Genomic DNA, 23,209 nt, shown 5'->3' with positions numbered 1-23,209 from the left:
CTCCTCCCATCTGTCCCCCTCTGCAACTCTCCCTTCTCCCTCTCGGCAAAACCTTCCGTATCACCTCCAAACACCACCCAAACTCACCCAAAAATCAACGGGGTCAAGGCGGTGGAGAAGTGGGTTAATGGTTCTGTGTTCTTCTTGATAATTGTATGTGTTTATGCCCTCATGATATTATGAGATGTCATGGGATTGTTTGTGATCGGTTTAAATACATCGCAATAAGGATAATAGTTCATATTTTTTATGAGGGATGATGGCTATGTTTTTTTACCGTGAATTGTCGAGTGTTAGGTGCACGTATTCAATTCAGAATTTAAAAATTTTTAATGAATTTTTATGTAGTTTAATTGATTTGTAGAGATTTCTTATAAATTTTGATTTAATCTTTTTAAAATTTTATGGAAGATGTGAGATTTATGAATGCTTAAAATTCTCTCAACTTTTTCAATTCTTTAAAATTAATTTCTAATTTGTAATTGAATATACTTAGAAAGTAAAAATTTTATTAAGATCCTAATTGAATACAATCGGATTTTAAGAATTTTATTAACCTATTGAATATGTTGAATTTTATACAATTACTTTAAATTTTAATTGAATACCCTTAAATTACATATTTGATCGTCCTCTAATCAAGATAATCTAATGTGAACAATGAAGCAAAATCCGTTGAAAAAAATGTTCTCAAATTCGATTTTTTCCTCAATGGTTTCAATTAATTAATATTTTACGTTAATAGTTACCAATCTATTTGTCCTGAGATATTTCAACTTTTCTGATACAGATTTACCAATATAATCTTATCAACTTTTTTATAATTCTTAAGTCACTTGATGATTAAGTCGTTTAGAAGTGTTTTCACCATGTTTTTATAAAAAAAATTTCAAATTTTAGATTTTAATTCATCTGATCGGACGAAGGAAAATTATAAAGATGTTTGAGAAGTAAAAGAATTTTCATGTTAAGTATATGATTGTGTTGTTCCACCATGATTACTTTTATTAAATAAGATACATATTTAATCTGCTTTAATTTGTATTTGATAGAAATAATTGTTTTGATAAATGTGAATATATTGTCTGCATGCTTAATAACAAATTATTTGCATTTTTTTGTGTCAGCTGTTCTCAACTCCATTGGTAGTGACACGCAAGAACACTGAACACCGAAGCAAATTATTCTCTCCGTAGTGCTCAAGTCGATGACAGCTGGCATGCTAATGCTATTTCCCAACAAAACATTATTTAAACTATTTTTTTTAAGAAAAACAAGGTGATTGCTAGTGTTGTAGTGTAACACTAATTTGGGAATTTCATTTTTTTTCTCCTTCTTTGATTTTATTTTTTCATTCATCATTCCTTTCATCAGATATGCTTTTCAGCATTGTTACAGGATTCAGTTTTTTTTGGAATTCATGGATAATTTTTATTTATTTTTAAAAGGACCTATTTTGAAGGCTAGAAAGAATCACTGAGACATTTCAGTTTATTTCTAGCCACAGTTAAGCAACACAGTCAAGCAGACTCACTAGCTATATTTTTGCAATATATTTCACACTTTTTAGTTTTCTTAGCTCAGTGAATATGTTATTTACTGCATTCTCTGCCTTTTTTTCTTTTTTTCTTTTTAAAAAAAAAATTTGTTTTCTTATGAATTAATAATAAATAAAAATCTGAGAATGGAAAGAACAGTGTAAGTATACAACCGATATTATTAATTGTATGTAAAAATTGATTAATTAAACTATGAATGTATCAATACATTATATGAGTCACCAACTTTTACCAAATCAATAACTTACAACCAAGAATGTGAGTAAATTTTGGTATAAGTGTTATACAAGTGTTGTTTTATAAAAATTGTACGCAAGTCTATTATGCTCGAGATTATAACATGAAAAACACATTTGTGGAGTTTGTTTTGTTTAAATTTGGGAGTTTTGTGATTTTGAGATTTATAAATATCATAATTTTAATCTGTGAATTTTTTAATTCAGATTATTTTATACATTCTGATGAGAGAGTGAGTTGAAATAGTGATTTGTTTTTTTTTCATTGTATATAGGCAGAAGTTGGTTCAAGGTTGAATTAACAGTTATATCTTTTCCAATTTCATGTTTGTAGATAATAACGATGCACTCATACAACGTTCTCTATCTAGCTAAGAATGTTGGTAGTGGTGAAGTCCTGCTGAATTGCTAAAAAAAGGTCCTCTCCAATTGGTTTGAACCAAACTCCAATCCCAAAACAAAACAAAAAGATAAAAAACCACTAGGTAACCACACTATCCTTATTTTCTTTGTAGTATAATTCTGTTGTCATATAAAATTGCTTCATGTGTTTCAATATTTTTCTTTCCTTGCCTAGGGTGCTTCCTTAACAATCAACAAATACTGGACAAAAGTTTTTAGCGTTGAAGCAAATTTTTTTTGCTTGTTTTGGCATACTCTTTGTATCTTCAAAATACAACCTCTCTTACAATTTTTAATCCCGTAGCATCGCGTGGGCAAAACTTTTTAATCCATCCTAAGTACCAGTTTTACATATGGTTTAGGGTCGGTTTGATAATCACTTCATTTAGCTTTGGGATACACATGTTAAATTAGAAGAAGATAAAACTTGATGCTTTTAGATTTCTTAGTTCCTTTTGCTTTTAGACAGCAAATTGCAATTGTATCCATAAGAACTTTGCAAGAAAAAAAAGAAATTATTACGTTCTCTCCCTTCTTACTTTATTAGCTTATTCTCAATTTACAGAACAACTGATTTGTATTGATGCTCCAAGGAACGTATATATTGAAGAGCAACTCACTTCATCCATAACCAACAGAGCTAAGGGTACGCTCTTTAATTATAACCATATTTAATTTGAGTTTTGCGTCTTGGATCTCATTTATGGTAATTTGGTGGTTGTCTTCATATTTGCTTTTCACATGTAATTAGGCCCTTAATAATAGAGAAAAATGCTCCGGATTTAATAGTTTGTAGAATCGATTTACTTTATAACACTAAATAAATTTTATAAATAAGAATAAATTGAAGCATGACAAGTGGATAGATAAGGGTGTCGAAATCGGGATGTGGGCGAGTGTAGCTTATAATTTAGGGTTTAGGACTCGGCCTTTGGACGGAGTCCTAAACTCATTATCGCTTAACCCTAGGTCATAAAAATTAACCCTATGCTTTTTATAAAAAAAAAAAAAAAAAAAAAGAAAAAAGAATAATCGTGAGTTTTTTGGTAAACAGTGGGCCATTTGGTTTGCTTCTAAATCTGGTGCCATGCAAGCTTGTACTTTTTAGTCAATGTATTGATTATTTATCGTGTTTATGTTAAATCTGCAATAGTTCAATGTACATACGTTATGTAATCTTGAAAAAGAATGAAGAAAATCAGAGAAATATAGAGATGAAATGCTTGAGCTAATAGTAGCAGCTCAACATCCTTCATGCATTCATATCTCTTCTCCTTCACCACCAAACAAAGACAAAAAAAAACTAATTTGGTGCATACACTTGTCTAATGAAACCAAGTCCACACCTAGTTCACTAACAACAAAGTAACACTAGCAGCTACATAACACTAGCCTTATGGAATTCAAGCAAACAAACACATACAAATTTTTTGTGTTCCAAGTTGTAGGATCAAAACCAAATCTCATTTAGCTCCCCATTCATTGGTTGGTTTTAGCTTTCAGGGAATTATTTAAATAATGGAATATAAAATTGACTTTTTGTCAAGCCCTGCTCTAATTGAAATCCAAAAAATAGGGAGAAAAGTGAAGAGTGTTGTAAAATTTTAGATATAATTATATGTATTATTATTGTGGCTATTTGATGATGAAGATGTTTCTTGGTTGGTTGGAATTGAAGCAAGGCCATTAGACATATAACCTTTCAAAGGAATTTGGAATCGGGTTATTTATCTTTCATAAAATGATGTATGTCGATTGGAAGTTTTTAAACAAATAAATGTGTTCTTTTTACAAATCTGAAAACACAAATGGAAAAGCCATTTAAACAAACTGACATGACCTTATAAGAGCGGTAAGCGTTCTTACCATTTGCCCATCAGATTTATTAGAATCCAACATGATTATTCAAGAAAATGTGAGAGAGTACTATGATGTTTATACAAGTATAGGTACAAATGTATCCCACACTAGTTTCAGTATGAATGTATCCCACACAATGTAATTAATATTCGAAAATTACAATTAAATGCCAAGAAACTAGAGTTAGTTTCTAATTTTAGACAATGTTTTATTCAAAAAGTAATCTTTTTCCAGAAGTGGAATAGAATTATCTGTTTTTCATAATACACTTTGAAATGTAATGTGTTTATTTATAAGTTGTTGAAAGATCATAACTCATAAGTCAATTAAAAAAGAAAAGTATTTCTTGAGATCCCTTTCTTCTAATTTAATTTGTATTCATTAGCAGGCATGGAGATTGTTAGTCTAATTGTCGGAATAGTTGACAAGTATGCAGTTGAACCAGCTATACGCCAAGTGGGTTACCTAACTCACTGCAAAAGCAAACTTGAGAAACTACAGACTCAAGTGAACGAATTAAGTGCCGCTAGAGAGGGGCTAGCGCTCGAGGTTGTTCGAGCTGAAGAAAAAGGTGAAAAAATCCGAACTGACGTCCAGAAATGGCAGAAAGACGCGGATGTGATCACCGAGAAGGCGAACGAATTACGTAAGCCTGATATGCAAGCAAAGATGAGCTGTCTCCGTGGGGTTTGTCCAAACCCAGTGCACCGTTACAAGCTAGGCAGGAGATCAACAAAGTTGGAGCAGGTGGTTGTTAACCTCTACGCAAAAAAAGATTTCGCTAGCATTTCATACAATGTCCGCCCACAAGATGTATCCGTGGTATCTGACAAACATTATGAGGCATTTGATTCGAGGAATTTAACTGTCAAGAAGATCATGGATGAACTGAGAATTCCTAATACCGACCTGATTTTGGTGTATGGTATTGGAGGCGTGGGGAAGACCACACTGGTTGAAGAAGTCCTTAGGCAAGCTGTAAAAGAAAAGTTATTTGCTGATGCGCTTATGGTAAGAAGTGTGCAAAATCCAGACCTTGAAGGAATTCAAAAAGAAATTGCCAGAAAGTTGGGTATGGAAGTTCAAGAAAGCGAAACTATGTCAGTAAGAGCACTTCATCTATGTGACAGGGTAAAAGACAAGAAAGTTCTTGTAATTTTAGACAACATTTGGGAAAGCATTGACTTGGAGGCGGTAGGACTTCCTTGTCTGCCGAATTGTAGAATACTTTTGACATCCAGAACTCGAAAACTGCTATCCTCAGAGAAGCGGTTGCAAAAAGACTTTGAGCTTCGAGTTTTAAACGAGAAAGAAGCTTGGCGTTTATTTGAGACGAAAGCAGGTGATGTTGTTAAAAATCCCGACATACGAACTGTGGCAACCGATGTAGCCAAAAAATGCGGAGGTTTGCCACTCTTGGTTGTCACAGTCGCAAGCTCTTTAAGAAATAGAAGTACTTTACCAGTATGGAAGAATGCCAAAGCGTTTGACAACAAAGTATACTCGGCTTTAGAGTGGAGTTACAATCAATTAGATGATGAAAAGCTGAAGCGACTATTCTTGATCTGTGGAATTATGGTAAATCGTAGCGTACACGCTAATCTGACAGACTTGTTGAAATATACAATTGGTTTGGGTTTGTTTAAGAACTTCGATTCAGTGGAGGACGCACGAAATGCATTGCACGCGTGGATTGAAGAGCTTAAAGATTCTGGTCTGTTACTCGACACCAAGAACAATACATCAATCACAATGCATGATTTGTTACGTGATGTTGCCATCTCGATTGCATCCAAAGGCCACCGTGCCTTACTAAGAGCACAAGGAGATGTCTTGAAGGAATGGCCAAACAATAAGGATTTTTCTGAAAATTGCACAATGATCTCTTTGTCTTGCAAAAACATCCCTAGGCTTCCTGAAGTTTTGAAATGCCAACAACTGGAGTATTTTTATTTGCACTTTAATGGTGACTTGCTTGAAATCCCAGGTAACTTCTTTGAGGAGATGAAAGAACTTAAAGTTATGGATTTAACCAGTGCGCGTATTTCGTCGCTGCCTCCATCTCTTCTGCCCCTAGAAAATCTTCAAACATTGTGTTTGGATGGTTGCGTGTTGGGAGACATAACTCTAGTCGGACAGCTATTGCAACTAGAAATTCTCAGCTTTATACAATCCAAGTTTGAAGAGTTGCCTGAAGAAATAGGGAAATTGACTCGTCTTCGACTGCTGGATTTAAGCTGGTGCATTAAACTCAAAGTGATTTCACCTAATGTTATATCACGTTTGACAAGTCTAGAAGACTTGAGAATGAAAAAGAGCTTCAACGGATGGGTGCCTGAAGGAGTAACCGGAGAAAGAAGTAATGCTAGCCTTTCAGAACTGAAGGACTTGCCTCGTTTAGCTGCATTAAGCATACATGTTCCAGATGCTGGCAGTATTCCGAGGGACTTGTTCACTGACAAGTTAAAAAGATACCAAATATTAATCGGTGCTTCGTGGGAATGGTACGATGTGGATGAAACCCTCAACACATTGAAGCTAAAGCTCCCAACTGGCTGTGTATTGGACCATGGTCTAGAAATGTTGTTGAAGAGATCATGTGAAGATTTGTATTTGGATGGGTCGGAGGGAGCTGATAATGTTGTGTACCACTCAGGTAGTAAAGATTTTCAACAACTCAAGCATCTCCATGTCAAAAACAATGCCCAATATACACATATCATTCCTGAGGAGGTATGCCACTAGTGTCATTCTTTCCCATTTATGCCATTAGTACTTGTTTTTTTTATTTTTATTCGAGCGATATAATTTACAAAGAAAAATGATACAACCACCATAGAACTCCTAGATTTTGTGTGGCTAAATTTACATATATTTGATCATTTGAAATGATTCGTTTTATCTAGTGCGTATTAAGAAATATTTGTTAGTATAACTTTTTTTATCCAAAGATACCATTTGACTAGATAATAACAATTAATGTGAATTCTCTTCTCTTAAAAATGGAATGTACAAATACTGCAGGTTGTGTGCCATTGTAATAGTTCAACTTTTGTGTTATCGTCTTCCATGGCTAGAAATCGTGTATCAATGGAAGAGATAGTGTCAACAAAAGAATATGGTGGTTCTACATTGAAGGATATAGGGTCATCTGCTATTTCCTTCCAGAATTTAACAACTTTGGAAGTAGTTGATTGTTGCAACTTGAAATATTTAGCAACATATACGATAGCCAAAACTTTAAAGCGGCTAACAAAAATGTGGGTTGGGAGATGTGAAAGACTGACAGAAATAGGGGCAACGACATCAGATGGAGATGATGCAGGAAATGATGGTGAGATTTCTTTTTGCCAGTTGCAACGTTTGAGCCTTTTCTATCTACCAAGTCTGCAAGATTTCTTCTCTGGAAATTGCATTGTCAAATTCCCATCCTTGAAAACTGTAAATATATACGAATGCCCTAAGTTGAAGATTAACGGCTTTGAGTGGAAGAGTTCCCCAGAACTACAAGGAGTTGAAGATTAACAGAAGATTATTTGTGGTGGTCATGAGGATGAAGATGATGACTGTTGATGCAGATGATGGCGTTGGTGAGGGTGACGATGTTAATGATGACGGAAGCTATGATGATTCTAACAAAGAGAGCGAAGGTGATGCAGATGTTGCTGATGGATCGTGGTGGTCGTGGCAAAACTACACTCAATACATATAAAGAATTAACTTTGCTGCATAGTTAGTTCTCTTGTTAACATGTTTGTTATTTCTGTGTGTAATGGTTTTGGGTTTTAACCAAGACAATCTTCTGCCCATTTTAAATTAAATTTCGAATAATTTAAAATAATCTTTTGCTTGATTTTTAGTTTTCATAAGCTGGTGTACCCGCCCGTTATTGCGGTGTTTGAAATATTGTTGAAGGTGTAGACAGTAAATTGACTCCTTTGAAATCTTTAATTCACTTTGATCCACACCCAATCATTTCTTTTTTTTCCTCTACTTTTTGCACAGATAATAATATTGTACAAATAATATTGCGGTCTCTTAATAATATTGTACAAATAATCTATTCAATGTCAAACCTAAAAATGATTAGAAACTAAACTTCACGTGCTGAATTGATTGGAACTAAAATTGGCACTATAGCGATCAAATGTTAATGATACAGCAATAATATTTTGAAGATAAAACGATCAAACGTTAACAACACATTAAAAAAATCCGTTTTATCACAAAATGATAAACAACATACTAAACGGAAGTGATGGTTTGAATCAGGAATCAATGCATACCTGACAAGCTGATTTAAAATTGGTTATGCTTTTCCCATGCTCGTAACATTTATCATTTGCAATCGGTAAAATTTTCCTGATAAAGGGAAAGCAAGGAGAGTAAGTTATAAGCAAAGTTGACAGACAAAACAGTTCGATGCACAGAGAGAGAGAGAGAGAGAGAGAGAGAGAGAGAGAGAGAGAGAGAACTTACATCAGCTGTGCTCTCAAATACGTATGGTAATCTGCATACGAAGAAGCAAATTCTAAATCATCCATTCAGGCCATTAAAACAGTTATAACATCATCTGCACCGGTGAAGCAAATTCTATGGAACGAAACTTCAAATGAAATGCATATAGATTACCTTAAATTCTGACTCTATGATTTTGCATTTGACTCCAACCAACATGCATGCTTAGAGGATATAAACCATCAAGTATAACAGTCAGTAGACGCTCATACCACCACCAGCACATACAAACACAAAAATGCAAACAGAATTTTGATGAGGGTCGGTAATTCTGAAATATCACCTGTGTTTCGTTCTCAGCAACATTGTCTTGTGAGGAATAGCAACTTTTATGGTTCCGCTCAAGAATTTTGTTCATACTGATCAAAGCGGGAAAACAGTCAAACATTTTAAAGTTATAAATTAGAGGTAATAGATAAATAAAGATAGAGAAATCTGGGTGCGAGATGATAGATGAAATCAGATTGAATAGATCAACTGGTGTTAAGACCGTTTGGATTTTACCATGCGTACATACATACAAAGAAGTTTTGAAAACCCAAAACAAACCGACAGAACTGCAAATGGCTGATCTAATCAATTTCAGATGTCACAAGAATCCACGGATCACTGCAAAACCAACCCAATAACACAATAACAAAACAAACAGATCAACAATCCCAAAACTTAAATTCTGACGCAATCAAATTAATCCCCTGCCTAGCCTACTAATTTCTCCAAAATTAAAACCCTAAATAAAAAATTAATGCCCATATCCCCAATTTGTAAATCCCTAATTCAAAAGCCCGATGTAACTCCCTAATTCGTTTTATAAATAAGAAATTGCTTACCTTAATGGCTTGAACGCCGGAGATAGAGCAGAGAGGATTGTGTTCGACGGCATGGCACGGTACGGTGCGCCGCGGTTCGTATGGAAACAGCTCGTCGGAATTCGAAGACCCAGACCCTAGCAGCTTAACACTTGAAATTGATTTGTTGGTTTCAAACTTCGATTGTGTGGGAATTCTCTTCGTTGATAATAGGGTTTGAGGTTTTATGCGATTTCTTTGTTTGAGGTTTACAATTTTTTTTGCGAATTGTGAGCGACAGAGATGAATTTCACCTTTTTTTTTGTGAAAGGTGAGTGAAAAAGGAAAAGAACTCAAAAGATAAAAAGAAAGAAAGAAAGAAAGAAAGAGAGAGAGACAGGAAGAGAAAAAGAAAGAGTGATGAAGAGGGCGCCGGTTGTAGAAAACAACGAGAATGGGAGGTTTAACCGTTTAAGAAAGGGGCTAGGATTCTCTCCTTTATTCTATCCCCTTTCATATCCTCCTTTTACATTCTTTTATTCCTTTTCATATTCTTATTTTACATTCTTTTATTTTATCTTTTTTTTTATTATAAAAAATTAATATAAGATATTGACGTGATTTAACCGTGACCGTTCAAATAGGAAGGGAAGGAAGGGAAGAGAATAAATAAATAAATAAAAGATGAGTGTGATGGAAGAATAGAGTGGTTGGAACTTGGATCAACACAAAGGACATAAAAGGAGTCTGATGGTGTACGTACTAAAATTAGAGAAAAATGAGTGAATTTGGAAAGATGAGGTTGGAGGGATCCTTTAGGATTTTACAATATATAGGCACAAACACCTTATTCTATAAGGACAGTAATTGCAAAATACAAGGACACTAAATCCTAAAGATTACATATTCTCATCATACTTAAAACATGACTCCAATAACATTTACAATTAAGACTAAAATCAACACCCTCCTTTAAGTTGGTGCATAAATATCATATATGCCCAACTTGATGATTAAGTCTTGAAAAACCTTACTAGATACTGCATGAGTAAGAAGCTTTCATGAACTCACAAACGGTATAGTGACAATTTTCTTTTCAAGATTTTCCTTGACAAAGTGTCGATCAATCTCTACATGCAGATTTATTGTCACAATATAACTACATAGTCTCCTTTAGTTCAAAACCAAGACATCTCAAAAGTTTACGTAACTAAAGAAGTTTACATATTATGTGCGCCATACCTCTATACTTAGCTTCCGCAGACGACCTTGACACCACTTTCTGCTTCTTACTATGCCACGTAACCAAATTACCTCCAACAAACGTAAAATACCTAGATGTAGACCGTCTATTAGTAACAATGCTAGCCCAATCTGCATCTGTAAACCCCACAAGTTTTAGATGCCCATGTTTTTCCATAAAGTATTCCTTTACTGGGTGCAAACTTCAGATATGCCAAAATTCACATTATCGCAGCTATGTGATATTCCCTAGGCGAGTGCATGAACTAACTTACAACACTCATAGCATATGCAATATCAGGATGAGTATGAGATAAAAAAATTAACCTCCCCACAAGTCTTTGATATCTACCCCTATTAACAGGAAGTTGATTTGGGTAAATACTCAAATGATATTTTTCTACCATAGGAGTATCCACATATTTATACCCTAATAAGAGTACTTCTATTGAAATTTATCAAGCAAAATAGAACATTTCTTTATGCTCAAATGAATAAAAGTTATTGAAGACCCAATATTTTTTTCTATGCCTGTTGTAAAACATCCCCACAATTCTTTATGCGACACCTGATAATTTTGTGTATCTAACCTTATTAGTTACTTAGCGGCTTGTATCTTATGCATGTTTGGAAATGCAGGATAAAGGACCATCCAAGAATGAAGATAATTGGAGTGACTAGCATCCGCTGTGCTTGTGATTCTCATTTCCGCTAGGTAGAGCACCTTTGTCTTTCTCTGAGTTTCCTGTTGTGCTTTTAGATCTAAGAGGCTGTATTTGATGGGCACAATGATCAGTAAGTTTATATTTTCTTGCGGCGTGTATATACATGTACATTTAAACACATTCTTAAAGTAGAATCAAGGGAAAAATTCATGGAAAAACTTGTGCACTGATGATTAAAAGAAGAAAAACTGAGTTTGTTATGAATGAAAAATAAAATTTGATAAGTGATATTTAGTTTAATAACACATTAAAAAATTGTACATAATTACCGAATGTATCCGTCAAATATTTCCCTCGATAATTTGTTCAGTTATCTTATATAGTTACACCCTAACAAAATCCTTGGTCTGAAGCTCCATTCTCCGGCCGATTGTCTTCTGCCTGAGTTACTGTAGAGGTGGCAACGGGCGAACCATCAAATTTGATACTTCCTCCGAACGGTATGGTTGCTTGTGTCGTAGAGTTTGCCTGTTTCAATACTTTATTGCACAAGATAGTGCCCTGGAAATCCATGAAAGTATATAATTGAGAAACTGCATCCCCTCATTAGGTGTCATCTTTGAAAACCCAAATGAAGTGCTAGTCCATGTATCCAGTGTGCTAGAAGATTGGTCTTGTGGGTGAACTTATCAGGGTTCATTTTCCTTCACCAATTAATGATACCTAACAAACACGGCAAACAACATGGGTGAGATAATTAAAAAAATACAGTAAAAATTCAAACTTTTTGTATAATTTCCTTCAGTTTATACAAAACTTAGAATTTTGCATCTGGGAAACTTCCAATTCAAATAAAAATTAAAAATCTCCATCTGGGTTTCTTTAATTTCAACTAGAAATTAAAATATTTTATCTGGGTTCTTTTCAATTCAACCCAAGAACACAAAGAACCTTTGATCATACCTTTCCCAATTTACGAAACTCATGAACTTCTTAAATATTCCATCTTGGTAACATGCAATTCAAATAAAAATTAAAACTTGTTCACCGGGGTTCCTTTCAATTTGATTCAACAAATATCGAAAGGCGAAAACAGAGCGTATAAATAAAACATACAATCATCGATCATGTCTTCCCAATTTACGAAATTCTTGAACTTCTTCAATTCTTTTTCCGAGATTGAAAAATGACAGAGACTTTACTACTTAAATCAATTCGTTCTAAACCCAAAACCCATATGGAAATCAACTCTAAAAACTCAAAAGATTCACACACAGAGAGAAGCAAGAGAAATCTTGGACGTACCTTATGAGGAGGAAGCTGAAGCTTTTCTGCAACAATGGCGGGTAAATCCACAACTGCGTTTCAAGAATTTGATATGGTATTTCCTTCGGTTGATCGAATCGTTGTGAGTTTTTTCTGATGGGTGCTTGGGAGAGTGTGAGTGAGAGATTTTAAGGAGGATGAACCGACGACACGCAAGCAGCTAGAACATACTAGACGTAGCGGGAAGCTTTCGGTGCTTTTTCGTAATTTCAAGAATGTCTTTTCATATTGTAAATCAACGACCTTATCGGATATATATTTTAATGAGCACGGAATACGGATGCGCTCGGCATATATCATTTCACAAATATAGAAAATCTTGATTTTAAGTATCTTTTCATTTATATAAAAGAATTTTAACGAAAAACTTTCAGTACTGTTTATTTTAACGAAAAATTATATTTTTACATTAGAAAGTCAATCCTGTTACTATTTATTTTACCCTTTATTTTGTCTTTATCGTTAAAACTCAAAATTTTCAAACTATTTTCATTAGTTTTCCTTTTATATAATGATTATGGGTTGCAGGTGGCCCTTTACCACTATGATAGAAAGGAATGATTTCCTTACATGACGGCATGGGTTCGAATTTCATCAGTGGCAAATTAATTTCTAACTTAACGACAATATCTTGGGATTTACCTTTATTAACCTATAATTTTGTGCTCAGGACACCATCTTGAGAGTTTTAACATGATTGTTCTTCTATTTCATAGATTCGAAATGTGTTTAGTATCTCATTTAATTGGTGTACCTTTGCTCATTTAACTCAAATTTAATACGATTTGGTCCTCCACTTTCTCTTAATTGCTAACAGATTTACTTTCTTTGGATATTTCAGGAACTCTGGTTGTGGGAGGAAGAAGCCGGTTCCTTACTATTTTTAGGTATACAATTATGTGCCTTGATTGCATGTTCAAAGTCTAATTAGTTATATAAATTTTTAATTTATCTTTGCAAAGCTTTCGTACTTGGATTTTAAATATGTGATTGGTTTGTGAAAAATAAACGAGAAGACTAATCATGGGGACATTCTTATTCAACTTAAATGTGTTTTATTCATTCGATTATGTCTAAAACAGTTAGTTCCTGCAGCAATGCGCGGGCGTAATTTCTAGTTATACCTATAATAAGACCATCTTCAAACATTGGGAACAAAAATTTTTTAACCAAAGATTATTAAGAAATGAATTTAAGTTGAATTATGTCCATTAAGTAACTTTTTAAAAAAAAATAAAAATTATGTAGGTTATTCTAATTTAATTTCATAAACATTTTAACTTAAAAATATTAGATTCCGATATATAATGAAAAAAAACTAAACTGATTATTTTCTGAAACAAAGCATTGCATTTTGATTTAATTTTAGACTGTTAGATTTTTTTATTTTATTTTATATATAGTTAAATATATCATATTCAACTTCATCCATTATATTAAATGTATTTATAAATTTATAAATTGAAAATTAATAATTAATAATTTTAAATTAAGACAGTTGGATCAACCAACAGTCCAAATCAATGTCGTCCTATCAAAAGACCTATCAAAATAATGCAATTGGGATTGTACATGAGTGACCGACAAGTCATCAGGCAGGACCCCACTTCCCTCAGCCTGTCCCTTTTCCTTGACCTTTTGGCGAGTTTCCTCCCTTTCAGCGCGTCAATCATGCGCCAATCCGACTCATCATTGCAATCCACTAATTCCTCTCTTCCACGCCTCATTTACTCTCTCAGCACAATAACTTCTTAGCAAAATCTTTTTGATAAGAAGTCACCATATTCCTATCTTGGTAAATCAAAACGCAAACAGGCAAAACCTTTTGGATTCTCGCTTGATCCTTTTTACGAGGATTTTAAAGATTTTTTAATTATAATCGTTTATCGTACATTGTATGATCAGTTTTTGTCAGATATTATTTATATTTAATTTTAAATATAAAAAATTACAATAATTTCTAACCGCATAATGTATGATGAACGAATGTGATTTGAGAATTCCCGAAATCCTCACTTAGGAAAACGGAGTTGTCCAATCTCTACGTTAATAAATTAATGTCAAAGACTTCAATTAAAACCAAAAAGTCAATAAGATCTCAATGAAAGAACATTAGTATCTAGAGACTAAATATAATTTTTTAAAAAAAAAAAAAAAAAGGAATAATTGCCTAAGAGAAAGCGGCACGAATGCCAAATACCGCTTCAACGTGACGTATATGCTTTGTTTCTGCTGTCGAGGATTGATTCGTAAGCCATTATGCTTGTTGATGTGAGATTCTGAAAACAAGGTTTACGTTCTATAAAAAATAGTTGCTTGCCGACACTGCCACTATAGATTCACCTCTCAAACTTGTTATTCCTTTCGTCCGAGGAGAGTAAACAGCATCATCAAGGCAAATCTTTATGGTAATATGAGGAAAGAATCTTGCATTGCAGAAAGCAAGCGGGAAAACATAGGTGTCCACTGTCTATATAAACTAGCAAAGAACAGCAATTGCACAACCATTCTGCATCAATTTCCTCTCCATATATTAGACTTCTTTTTTAAATAAGGTAGATATTTAGCCTGCTTTCATTTGTATTAGATAGAAATAATTGTTTTGATAAGTGTGAAATATATTGTCTGCATGCTTAATAACAAATTATTTGCTCTTTTTTTGCTGCCAGCTATTCTCAACTCCATTGGTAGTGACACAGAACAATAATTTACGATGTGCTTCAAATGTATGCAAATTCCGGAACACTGAAGCAAATTATTCTCTCCATAGTGCTCAAGTCGATGACAGTTGGCATGCTAATGCTATTTTCCAACAAAACATTATTTAAACTATTTTTTTTACCATAAGCAAGGTGATTACTAGAGTTCTTTATACTTCAGTATAGCAGGACATATGTTAATCTGGGAATTTCACATTTTCTCCTTCTTTCTATTTTTTTTGTAATTTCCTATGCCATTTGGAACTCATGTATATAATTATAAAAATTGAAGATATTTCTAATATAAAAAAAAATTTTATCATTCCTTTCATTAGATATGCTTTTCAGCATTATTACAGTTTAGATATGCTTTTCAGCATTATTACAGTTTTCAGTTTTTTTTTTTTTTTTTTTTTAAGGAATTCATGGATAATTAGCTTTACTATATTTGTTGGTGCATTTAGTAACTTATTTGGTTTTAGTTTTCCTAGCCAAGTGAATATGTAATTTACTGCATTCTCTGCCTTTAAAAAAAAATTGTTTACTTACGAAGTAATAATGAATAAAAATCTGAGAACAGAAATTTAGAAAAGAACGAGTGCAAATATACAACCATATTATTAATTGTATGTAAAAATTGATTAAAAATACTATGAATGTATCAATACATTATATGAGTCACCAATTTTTACCAAATCAACAACTTACAACTAAGAATGTGAGTGAATTTTGGTACAAGTGTTGTTTTATAACAACTGTATGTAAGCCTATTCTACTCGAGTTTATAACATGAAAAACACACATATGTGGAGTTTGTTTTGTTTAAATTTGGGAGTTTTGTGATTTTGAGATTTATAAATATCAAAATTTTAATCTTTTTTTGGGTGAATTTTTTTAATTCACATTATCTTATACATTCTGATGAGGGACTGAATTGAAATTATGATTTGCTTTTTTCATTGTATATAGGCAGAAGTTGGTTCAAGCTTGAATTTATAGTTATATCTTTTCAAATTCCATGTTTGTGGATAATAACGATGCCTCATACAACGTTCACCATCTAGCTAAGAATGTTGGTAGTGAAGTCCTGCTGGAAAAAAACGTCCTCTCCAATTGGTGCAAAACCAGACTCCAATCCACACAACAACAACAAACTAGGTAAGCATACTCTATCCTTTTTTTCTCTGTAGTATGATTCTATTGTCATATAAATTTGCTTCGTGTGTTTCAATATTTTTCTTTCCTTGCCTAGGATGCTTCCTTAACAATCAACACATACTGGACAAAAGCTTTTAGCGTTGAAGCAAAATTTTTTTTGCGTGGTTTGGCATACTCCTTGTATCTTCGAAACACAATCTCTCTTACAATTTTTAATCTCCTGGCAACGCACGGGCATAACTTTCTAGTCCATCCTATTTGGTGACCTGCATCTTTTTTTAGTTGACCTTAGTGAAGTACACAATTTTACATGCGGTTTAGGGCCCATTTGATAATCATTTCATTTAGCTTTGGGGTACACATGTTGTCAAATTAGAAGAAAAATATAAAACTTAGTGCTTTTAGATTTCTTAGTTGTTTTTGCTTTTAGTTAGCAAATTGCAATTGTATCCAGAAGAACTTTGCAAGAAAAAAAGAAATTATTACGTACACTCCCTTCTTACTTTATTAGCTTATTGTCAATTTACAGAACGACCGATTTGAAATGGTGCTCCAAGGAACGTATATATTGAAGAGCAACTCACTTCATCCATAACCAACAGAGCTAAGGGTACGTTCTTTAATTATAACCATATTTGATTTGAGTTGGAATCTTGGATCTCATTTATGGCATTTGGTTTGCTTCCAAATCTGGTGCCATGCAAGCTTGTACCTTTTAGTCTGTGTATTGATTATTTATCGTGTTTATGTTAAATCTGCCATAGTTTAGTGTACATACGTGATGCAATCTTGAAAAAGAATGAAGAACAAATCAAAGAATTTTAGAGATCAAATGCTTGAGCTAAGAGTAGCAGCTCAGCATCCTTCATACATTCTTATCTCTTATCCTTCACTACCAAACAAAGACAATTACTCTGAGCCCGTCAATCTAAAAAACTAATTTGGTGCATACACTTGTCTAATGAAACCAAGTCCACACCTAGTTCACTAACAACAAAGTAACACTAGCCTTTTGGAATTCAAGGAAAACAAACACAAACAAATTTCTTGTGTTCCAAGTTGTAGGATCAAAACCAAATCTCATTTAGCTCCAACATTCCCTTCTATATGGATTATGCTTTGACTCCAAGCAGTCCTCTCAGATAAACAAATTTGTGTTTAGGCAGAGTTTTGCTGAAAATATATGCAATCTGATCTTCAGACTTGCAGTACAACAACTCAATTGTGTTTTCCAGCAATGCCTCTACGATGAAATGAAATTTTCTTTAATGTGTTTATTCTTCTGATGGAACACATGGTTTTTAGTCTTGGTCTTTGTTATACTATGCATAAATCTTGACAGTAGGTTTGCTACAAACATGATATCAAGTCTTGTTGTTGTTGTTGTCAAATATAGTAGACTGCCAACAATTTTGTTGTACAAATTCTCATCGGCAGCTTCAGTTCCATCATTTTTACACTTTGTGATTTGTAATCAATGGGGTAGCAACTAGCAACAGACTTGCATCATTTTTGTCCAAATTTCTCAAGTAAGGTTTGTGCATATTTTTGCTGATGTATGAAAATACCTCTGGATTCTAGAATCACTCCAATTCCCAGAAAGTGATGAAGAAATCCCAAATTAGTCATTTCATAATGCTTCGTCATATCCTCCATGAGTTTAGAAATCATAGCTTCATTGCTTCCAGTGAACACCGCATCATCAACATAGATAAACACAATTAGCTTTTTGAGCCTTTTCCCGTCTTTATATAAATTGCTACCTCACTTGAACTTTTGCTGAAACCTCTCTTGCGGAAGTAGTGGTCAATTTCACTGTACCAAGACCTTGGTGCTTACTTCAGTCCATACAGTGCCTGCCTTAATTTGAACACCTTCTCATCTTTATTTGGAACCACAAAACCTTATTCAAGTATGCTATTGACAACAAAGATGAATACAATTTCCAACCTTTATGTGTGGCCAAAGGAATTAAAGTCCTAATAGTGTCCAACCTTGCCATTAGAGCAAAGGTTTCATTGAAATTCACACCAGGTTGTTGGAAATAACACTTAGCAACTAGTCTTACCTTGTTCTTTTGTACGAAGCCATCTAGATTCAGTTTGGTCTTATAGATGCATTTCACACCTATCACTAGTTTGTCCCTTGGTCTATTCACAAGTTCCCAAGTTGAGTTTTTCTCAATCATACAATTCCATCACTCATTGCCTTCTGCCAAGATTGGTCATTCTCAGCTTCTTCAAAGCTTTCAGGTTCCATTATACGATAGTTGCACGTTGCATAAATCTCACTCAACCTCCTCATTCTTAATGAAGTTAATCCTAAGGGAGAGTCTTGCACTTCTAGGTCCTCTGGTGTTGAACTTAAATGTTGGGGAGACTAAATTTCAAACACAATTTCACTCTCAGTTTGTGTTTCACATTCCACTTCATCAAGTCTAAGTGGTACCAAGATGATGATATCTTCAATCTTTTTATCCCAACTCCTAACAGCTTCTTTATTAAATATGACATCCCTCAAAATAATGACCTTGTAAGTTTCAAGATTGAAAAATCTATACCCTTTCTCTTAACTCCTATATCCCACATAGATGCATTTGGTGTTGTTGTCCTCAGGTTTGTGTCTCAATTGTGTTGGCATCTCTGCATAACAAATAGAACACCCTTGGATGCTTCACATCGAGTTTCCTGCCACTAAATCCTTCAAAAGGATTCATTTTATCAAGTGTCTTTATTGGACATATGTTGAGAAGTTAGACTGCAGTTTTAACTGCCTCACTCCAAAATGAATGTGGCATCTTCTTTTCAAGCAACATGGATTTTGCCATTTCAATCGCTGTCTAATTTTGCCTTTCTGTAATACCATTCTGCTATGATCAGTAAGCAACAGTTAGTTGTTTCTGTAGTCCCATATCCTCACATAACTCCTTGAACTCGATTTAAGTATATTCCCCACCTCTACCACTTTTAAGCTTTTTTATTTTTAGTCCACGTTGTAGTTCAACCATTGCTTTGAACTTTTTTTGACAAAAACACTACTCTTACCGCATAATTTTACCATCATTTGTATCATCTCTCTAATAGAGATGAGAACTAAATGTGTTAGTGGGCCCCACTTTATTAAAACGTAATTAATATTTGAAAATTACAATTAAATGCCAAGAAACTAGTTAGTTTCTAATCTTAGACAAGGTTTTATTCAAAAAGTAATCTATTTCAATAAGTGGAATAGAATTTTGCCCTTTTCATAATACACTTTGAAATGTACTGTGTTTATTTATAAGTTGTTGAACGATCATAACTCATAAGTCAATTAGAAAAGTAAGTATTTCTTCAGCTCCTTTTTTTTCTAATTTAATTTGTATTCATCAGCAGGCATGGAGATTGTTATTCAAATTGTCGGAAAAGTTGCCGAGTATGCAGTTGAACCAGCTATACGCCAACTGGGTTACCTAGCTCACTGCAAAAGAAATCTTGAGAATCTAAAGAATCAAGTGAACGAATTACATGCCGCTCGAGAGCGGCTAGCGTTCGAGATAGTTGGAGCTGAAAACAAAGGTGAAAAAATCCAAACTGACGTCCAGAAGTGGCTGAAAGACGTGGATGATATCACCGAGAAGGCGAACGAATTATGGAAGCCTGATACGCAAGCAAGGATGAGCTGTCTCCGTGGGTTTTGTCCAAACCCAGTGCACCGTTACAAGCTAGGCAGGAGATCAACAAAGCTGGAGCAGGCGGTTGTTGAACTCGAGGGAAAAAGAAATTTTGCTAGCATTTCGTACGAAGTTTATCCACAAGAGGTATCCATGGTTTCTGACAAACATTATGAGGCATTTGATTCGAGGACTTCGACTGTAAAGAAAATCATGGATGAACTGAGAATTCCTAATGAGGACCTGATCTTGGTGTATGGTATTGGAGGCGTGGGGAAGACCACACTGGTTGAAGAAGTCCATAGGCAAGCGGTAAAAGAAAAGTTATTTGCTGATGCGGTTATGGTTAGAAGTGGGCAAAATCCGGACCTTGAAGGAATTCAAAAAGAAATTGCCACGAAGTTGGGTATGGAAGTTAAAGAAAGCGAAACTATGTCAGTAAGAGCACCCCGTCTATGTGACAGGGTAAAAGACAAGAAAGTTCTTGTAATTTTAGACAACATTTGGGAAAGCATTGACTTGGAGGCGGTAGGACTTCCTTGTCGGCCGAATTGTAGAATACTTTTGACATCCAGAGCTCGAAAACTGCTATCCTCAGAGAAGCGGTTGCAAAAAGACTTTGAGCTTCGAGTTCTAAACGAGGAAGAAGCTTGGCGTTTATTTGAGACGAAAGCAGGTGATGTTGTTAACAATCCCGACATACGAACTGTGGCAACCGATGTAGCCAAAAAATGCGGAGGTTTGCCAGTTTTCGTTGTCACAGTCGCAAGCTCTTTAAGAAATAGTACTTTACCAGTATGGAAGGATGCCTTGAGAAGCCTAAAAGTGTTTGACAACGAAGACCCAGCCAAACAAGAAGCATACTCGGCTTTAGTGTGGAGTTACAATCAATTGGATGATCCAAAGCTGAAGCAACTATTCTTGATCTGTGGAATTTTGGTAAATCATTTTGGAAGGGCTAATCTGACAGACTTGTTGAAACATTCAATTGGTTTGGGTTTGTTTAAGAACATCGATTCAATGGAGGACGCAGGATATGCATTGCAAGCGCGGATTGAAAAGCTAAATGATTCTTGTTTGTTACTTGACTCCAAGGACAATACATCAATCATAATGCATGATTTGTTACGTGATGTTGCCATCTCGATTGCATCCAAAGACCACGGTGCCTTACTAAGTGCAAAAGGAGATGTCTTGAAGGAATGGCCAAATAATAAGGAGTTTTATGAAAATTGCACAATGATATCTTTGTCTTGCAAAAACATCCCTAGGCTTCCTGAAGTTTTGAAATGCCAACAACTGGAGTATTTTTATTTGCACTTTAATGGTGACTTGCTTGAAATCCCAGGTAACTTCTTTGAGGAGATGAAAGAGCTTAAAGTTATGGATTTAAACAGCGCGCGTATTTCGTCGCTGCCTCCATCTCTTCTGCTCCTAGAAAATCTTCGAACATTGTGTTTGAATAATTGCATCTTGGGAGACATAACTCTAGTCGGACAGCTATTGCAACTAGAAATTCTCAGCTTTACACATTCCAAGTTTGAAGAGTTGCCTGAAGAAATAGGGAAATTGACTCGTCTTCGACTGCTGGATTTAAGCTGGTGCTCTGAACTCAAAGTGATATCACCTAATGTTATATCACGGTTGACAAGTCTAGAAGACTTGAGAATGGAAAACAGCTTCAACGGATGGGTGCCCGAAGGAGTAACCGGAGAAAGAAGTAATGCTAGCCTTTCAGAACTGAAGGACTTGCCTCGTTTAGCTGCATTAAGCATACATGTTGCAGATGCTGGCAGTATTCCGACGGACTTGTTCACTGACAAGTTAAAAAGATACCAAATATTAATCGGTGCTTCGTGGGAATGGTACAATGCGGATGAAACCCTCAACACATTGAAGCTAAATCTCCCAACTGGCTGTGAATTGGACCATGGTCTAGAAATGTTGTTGAAGAGATCATGTGAATATTTGTATTTGGATGGGTCGGAGGGAGCTGATAATGTTGTGTACCACTCAGGTAGTGAAGATTTTCAACAACTCAAGCATCTCCATGTCAGAAACAATGCCCAATATACACATATCATTACTGAGGAGGTATGCCACTAGTGTCATTCTTTCCCATTTATGCCATTCGTACTTGTTTTTTTTTTTTTATTCGAGCGATATAATTTACAAAGAAAAATGATACAACCACCATAGAACTCCTAGATTTTGTGTGGCTAAATTCACATATATTTGATCATTTGAAGTGATTCGTTTTATCTAGTGCGTATTAAGAAATATTTGTTGGTATAATTTTTTTTTATCTAAAGATACCATTTGACTAGATAATAACAAATAATGTGAATTCTCTTCTCTTAAAAATGGAATGTACAAATACTGCAGGTTGTGCGCCATTGTAATAGTTCAACTTTTGTGTTATCGTCTTCCATGGCTAGAAATCGTGTATCAATGGAAGAGATAGTGTCAACAAAAGAATATGGTTGTTCTGCATTGAAGGATATAGGGTCATCTGCTATTCCCTTCCAGAATTTAACAACTTTGGAAGTAGTTGGTTGTTGCAACTTGAAATATTTAGCAACATATACGATAGCCAAAACTTTAAAGCGGCTAAGAAGAATGCGGGTTGGGGATTGTGAAAGAATGACAGAAATAGGGGCAACGACATCAGATGGAGATGATGCAGGAAATGATGGTGAGATTTCTTTTTGCCAGTTGGAAAGTTTGAACCTTTTCTCTCTACCAAGTCTGCAAGATTTCTTCTCTGGAAATTGCATTGTCAAATTCCCATCCTTGAAAACTGTACATATATACAAATGCCCTAAGTTGAAGATTAACGGCTTTGAGTGGAAGAGTTCCCCAGAACTACAAGGAGTGCAGATTGAAGATTTTAGGTTGAAGATGAAATTTTTTTGGACGATTTACAATTAAGATTTTAATCCTACTTAAAATAATACTCCAATAACATTTACAATTATTCTAAATTAAATTTCGAATAATTTAAAATAATTTTTTGCTTGATTTTTAGTTTTCATAAGTGTTTGAAATATTGTGGTGTTTGAAATATTGTTGAAGGTGTAGAAAGTTCTGAATATATATATGTG

General features: G+C 34.4%; 3 protein-coding genes and 1 long non-coding RNA gene across 9 annotated transcripts in view; 3 read left to right on the top strand and 1 right to left on the bottom strand.

Annotated features, from left to right (window-relative positions):
• LOC137716769 (uncharacterized) overlaps positions 1 to 12,877 on the bottom strand; it is a 32,435-nt gene extending 19,558 nt beyond the window's left edge. The window contains exons 1-8 of one of the 2 annotated variants that reach the window (XR_015965446.1): positions 12,576 to 12,877; positions 11,600 to 11,993; positions 9,406 to 11,375; positions 8,859 to 9,184; positions 8,690 to 8,739; positions 8,537 to 8,567; positions 8,344 to 8,419; positions 7,600 to 7,750 (exon numbers count right to left, since the gene is read on the bottom strand). This is a non-coding gene — a long non-coding RNA (uncharacterized LOC137716769). Of the gene's footprint in view, positions 1 to 7,599; positions 7,751 to 8,343; positions 8,420 to 8,536; positions 8,568 to 8,689; positions 8,740 to 8,858; positions 9,185 to 9,405; positions 11,376 to 11,599; positions 11,994 to 12,575 lie in introns of those variants that run through there. The other variant, XR_015965445.1, reaches the window with a different exon arrangement.
• LOC137716771 (disease resistance protein At4g27190-like) lies at positions 12 to 7,898 on the top strand. Of its 2 annotated transcripts, none has more exons than XM_088698743.1 (6): positions 12 to 153; positions 1,128 to 1,278; positions 2,130 to 2,280; positions 2,763 to 2,843; positions 4,446 to 6,790; positions 7,082 to 7,898. In XM_088698743.1, exons 5-6 carry the CDS (start codon positions 4,448 to 4,450, stop codon positions 7,580 to 7,582), a joined length of 2,844 nt encoding a protein of 947 aa, XP_088554869.1. In that variant the 5' UTR covers positions 12 to 153; positions 1,128 to 1,278; positions 2,130 to 2,280; positions 2,763 to 2,843; positions 4,446 to 4,447; the 3' UTR covers positions 7,583 to 7,898. The 2 variants fall into 2 exon arrangements, with proteins under 2 accessions (XP_088554869.1, XP_088554870.1); XM_088698744.1 differs by having other exon boundaries at positions 4,443 to 6,790.
• LOC137716765 (putative disease resistance protein At4g27220) lies at positions 13 to 23,111 on the top strand. 4 transcript variants are annotated; one of them, XM_088698740.1, is made up of 6 exons: positions 13 to 153; positions 15,266 to 15,448; positions 16,265 to 16,453; positions 16,983 to 17,063; positions 19,828 to 22,199; positions 22,491 to 23,111. In XM_088698740.1, the coding sequence occupies exons 5-6, from the start codon at positions 19,830 to 19,832 to the stop codon at positions 23,034 to 23,036; spliced, it is 2,916 nt and encodes a 971-aa protein (XP_088554866.1). In that variant the 5' UTR covers positions 13 to 153; positions 15,266 to 15,448; positions 16,265 to 16,453; positions 16,983 to 17,063; positions 19,828 to 19,829; the 3' UTR covers positions 23,037 to 23,111. The 4 variants fall into 4 exon arrangements, with proteins under 4 accessions (XP_088554866.1, XP_068312247.2, XP_088554868.1 ...); XM_068456146.2 differs by lacking the exon at positions 13 to 153 and adding an exon at positions 14,828 to 15,151; XM_088698742.1 differs by lacking the exon at positions 13 to 153 and adding an exon at positions 14,863 to 15,151 and having other exon boundaries at positions 16,360 to 16,453.
• LOC137716766 (putative disease resistance protein At4g27220) overlaps positions 29 to 23,209 on the top strand; it is a 79,874-nt gene continuing 56,693 nt past the window's right edge. The window contains exon 1 of the mRNA XM_088698715.1: positions 29 to 153. The gene's annotated coding sequence lies outside the window, so the exon portion shown is untranslated. The remainder of the gene's footprint in view (positions 154 to 23,209) is intronic.

Source organism: Pyrus communis, chromosome 8 (genome assembly GCF_041283825.1).
Source record: "Pyrus communis isolate YQ-2024b chromosome 8, ASM4128382v1, whole genome shotgun sequence".
NCBI classification, from domain to species: Eukaryota; Viridiplantae; Streptophyta; class Magnoliopsida; order Rosales; family Rosaceae; genus Pyrus; species Pyrus communis.
This window is presented reverse-complemented; position numbering and strand designations above follow the sequence as displayed.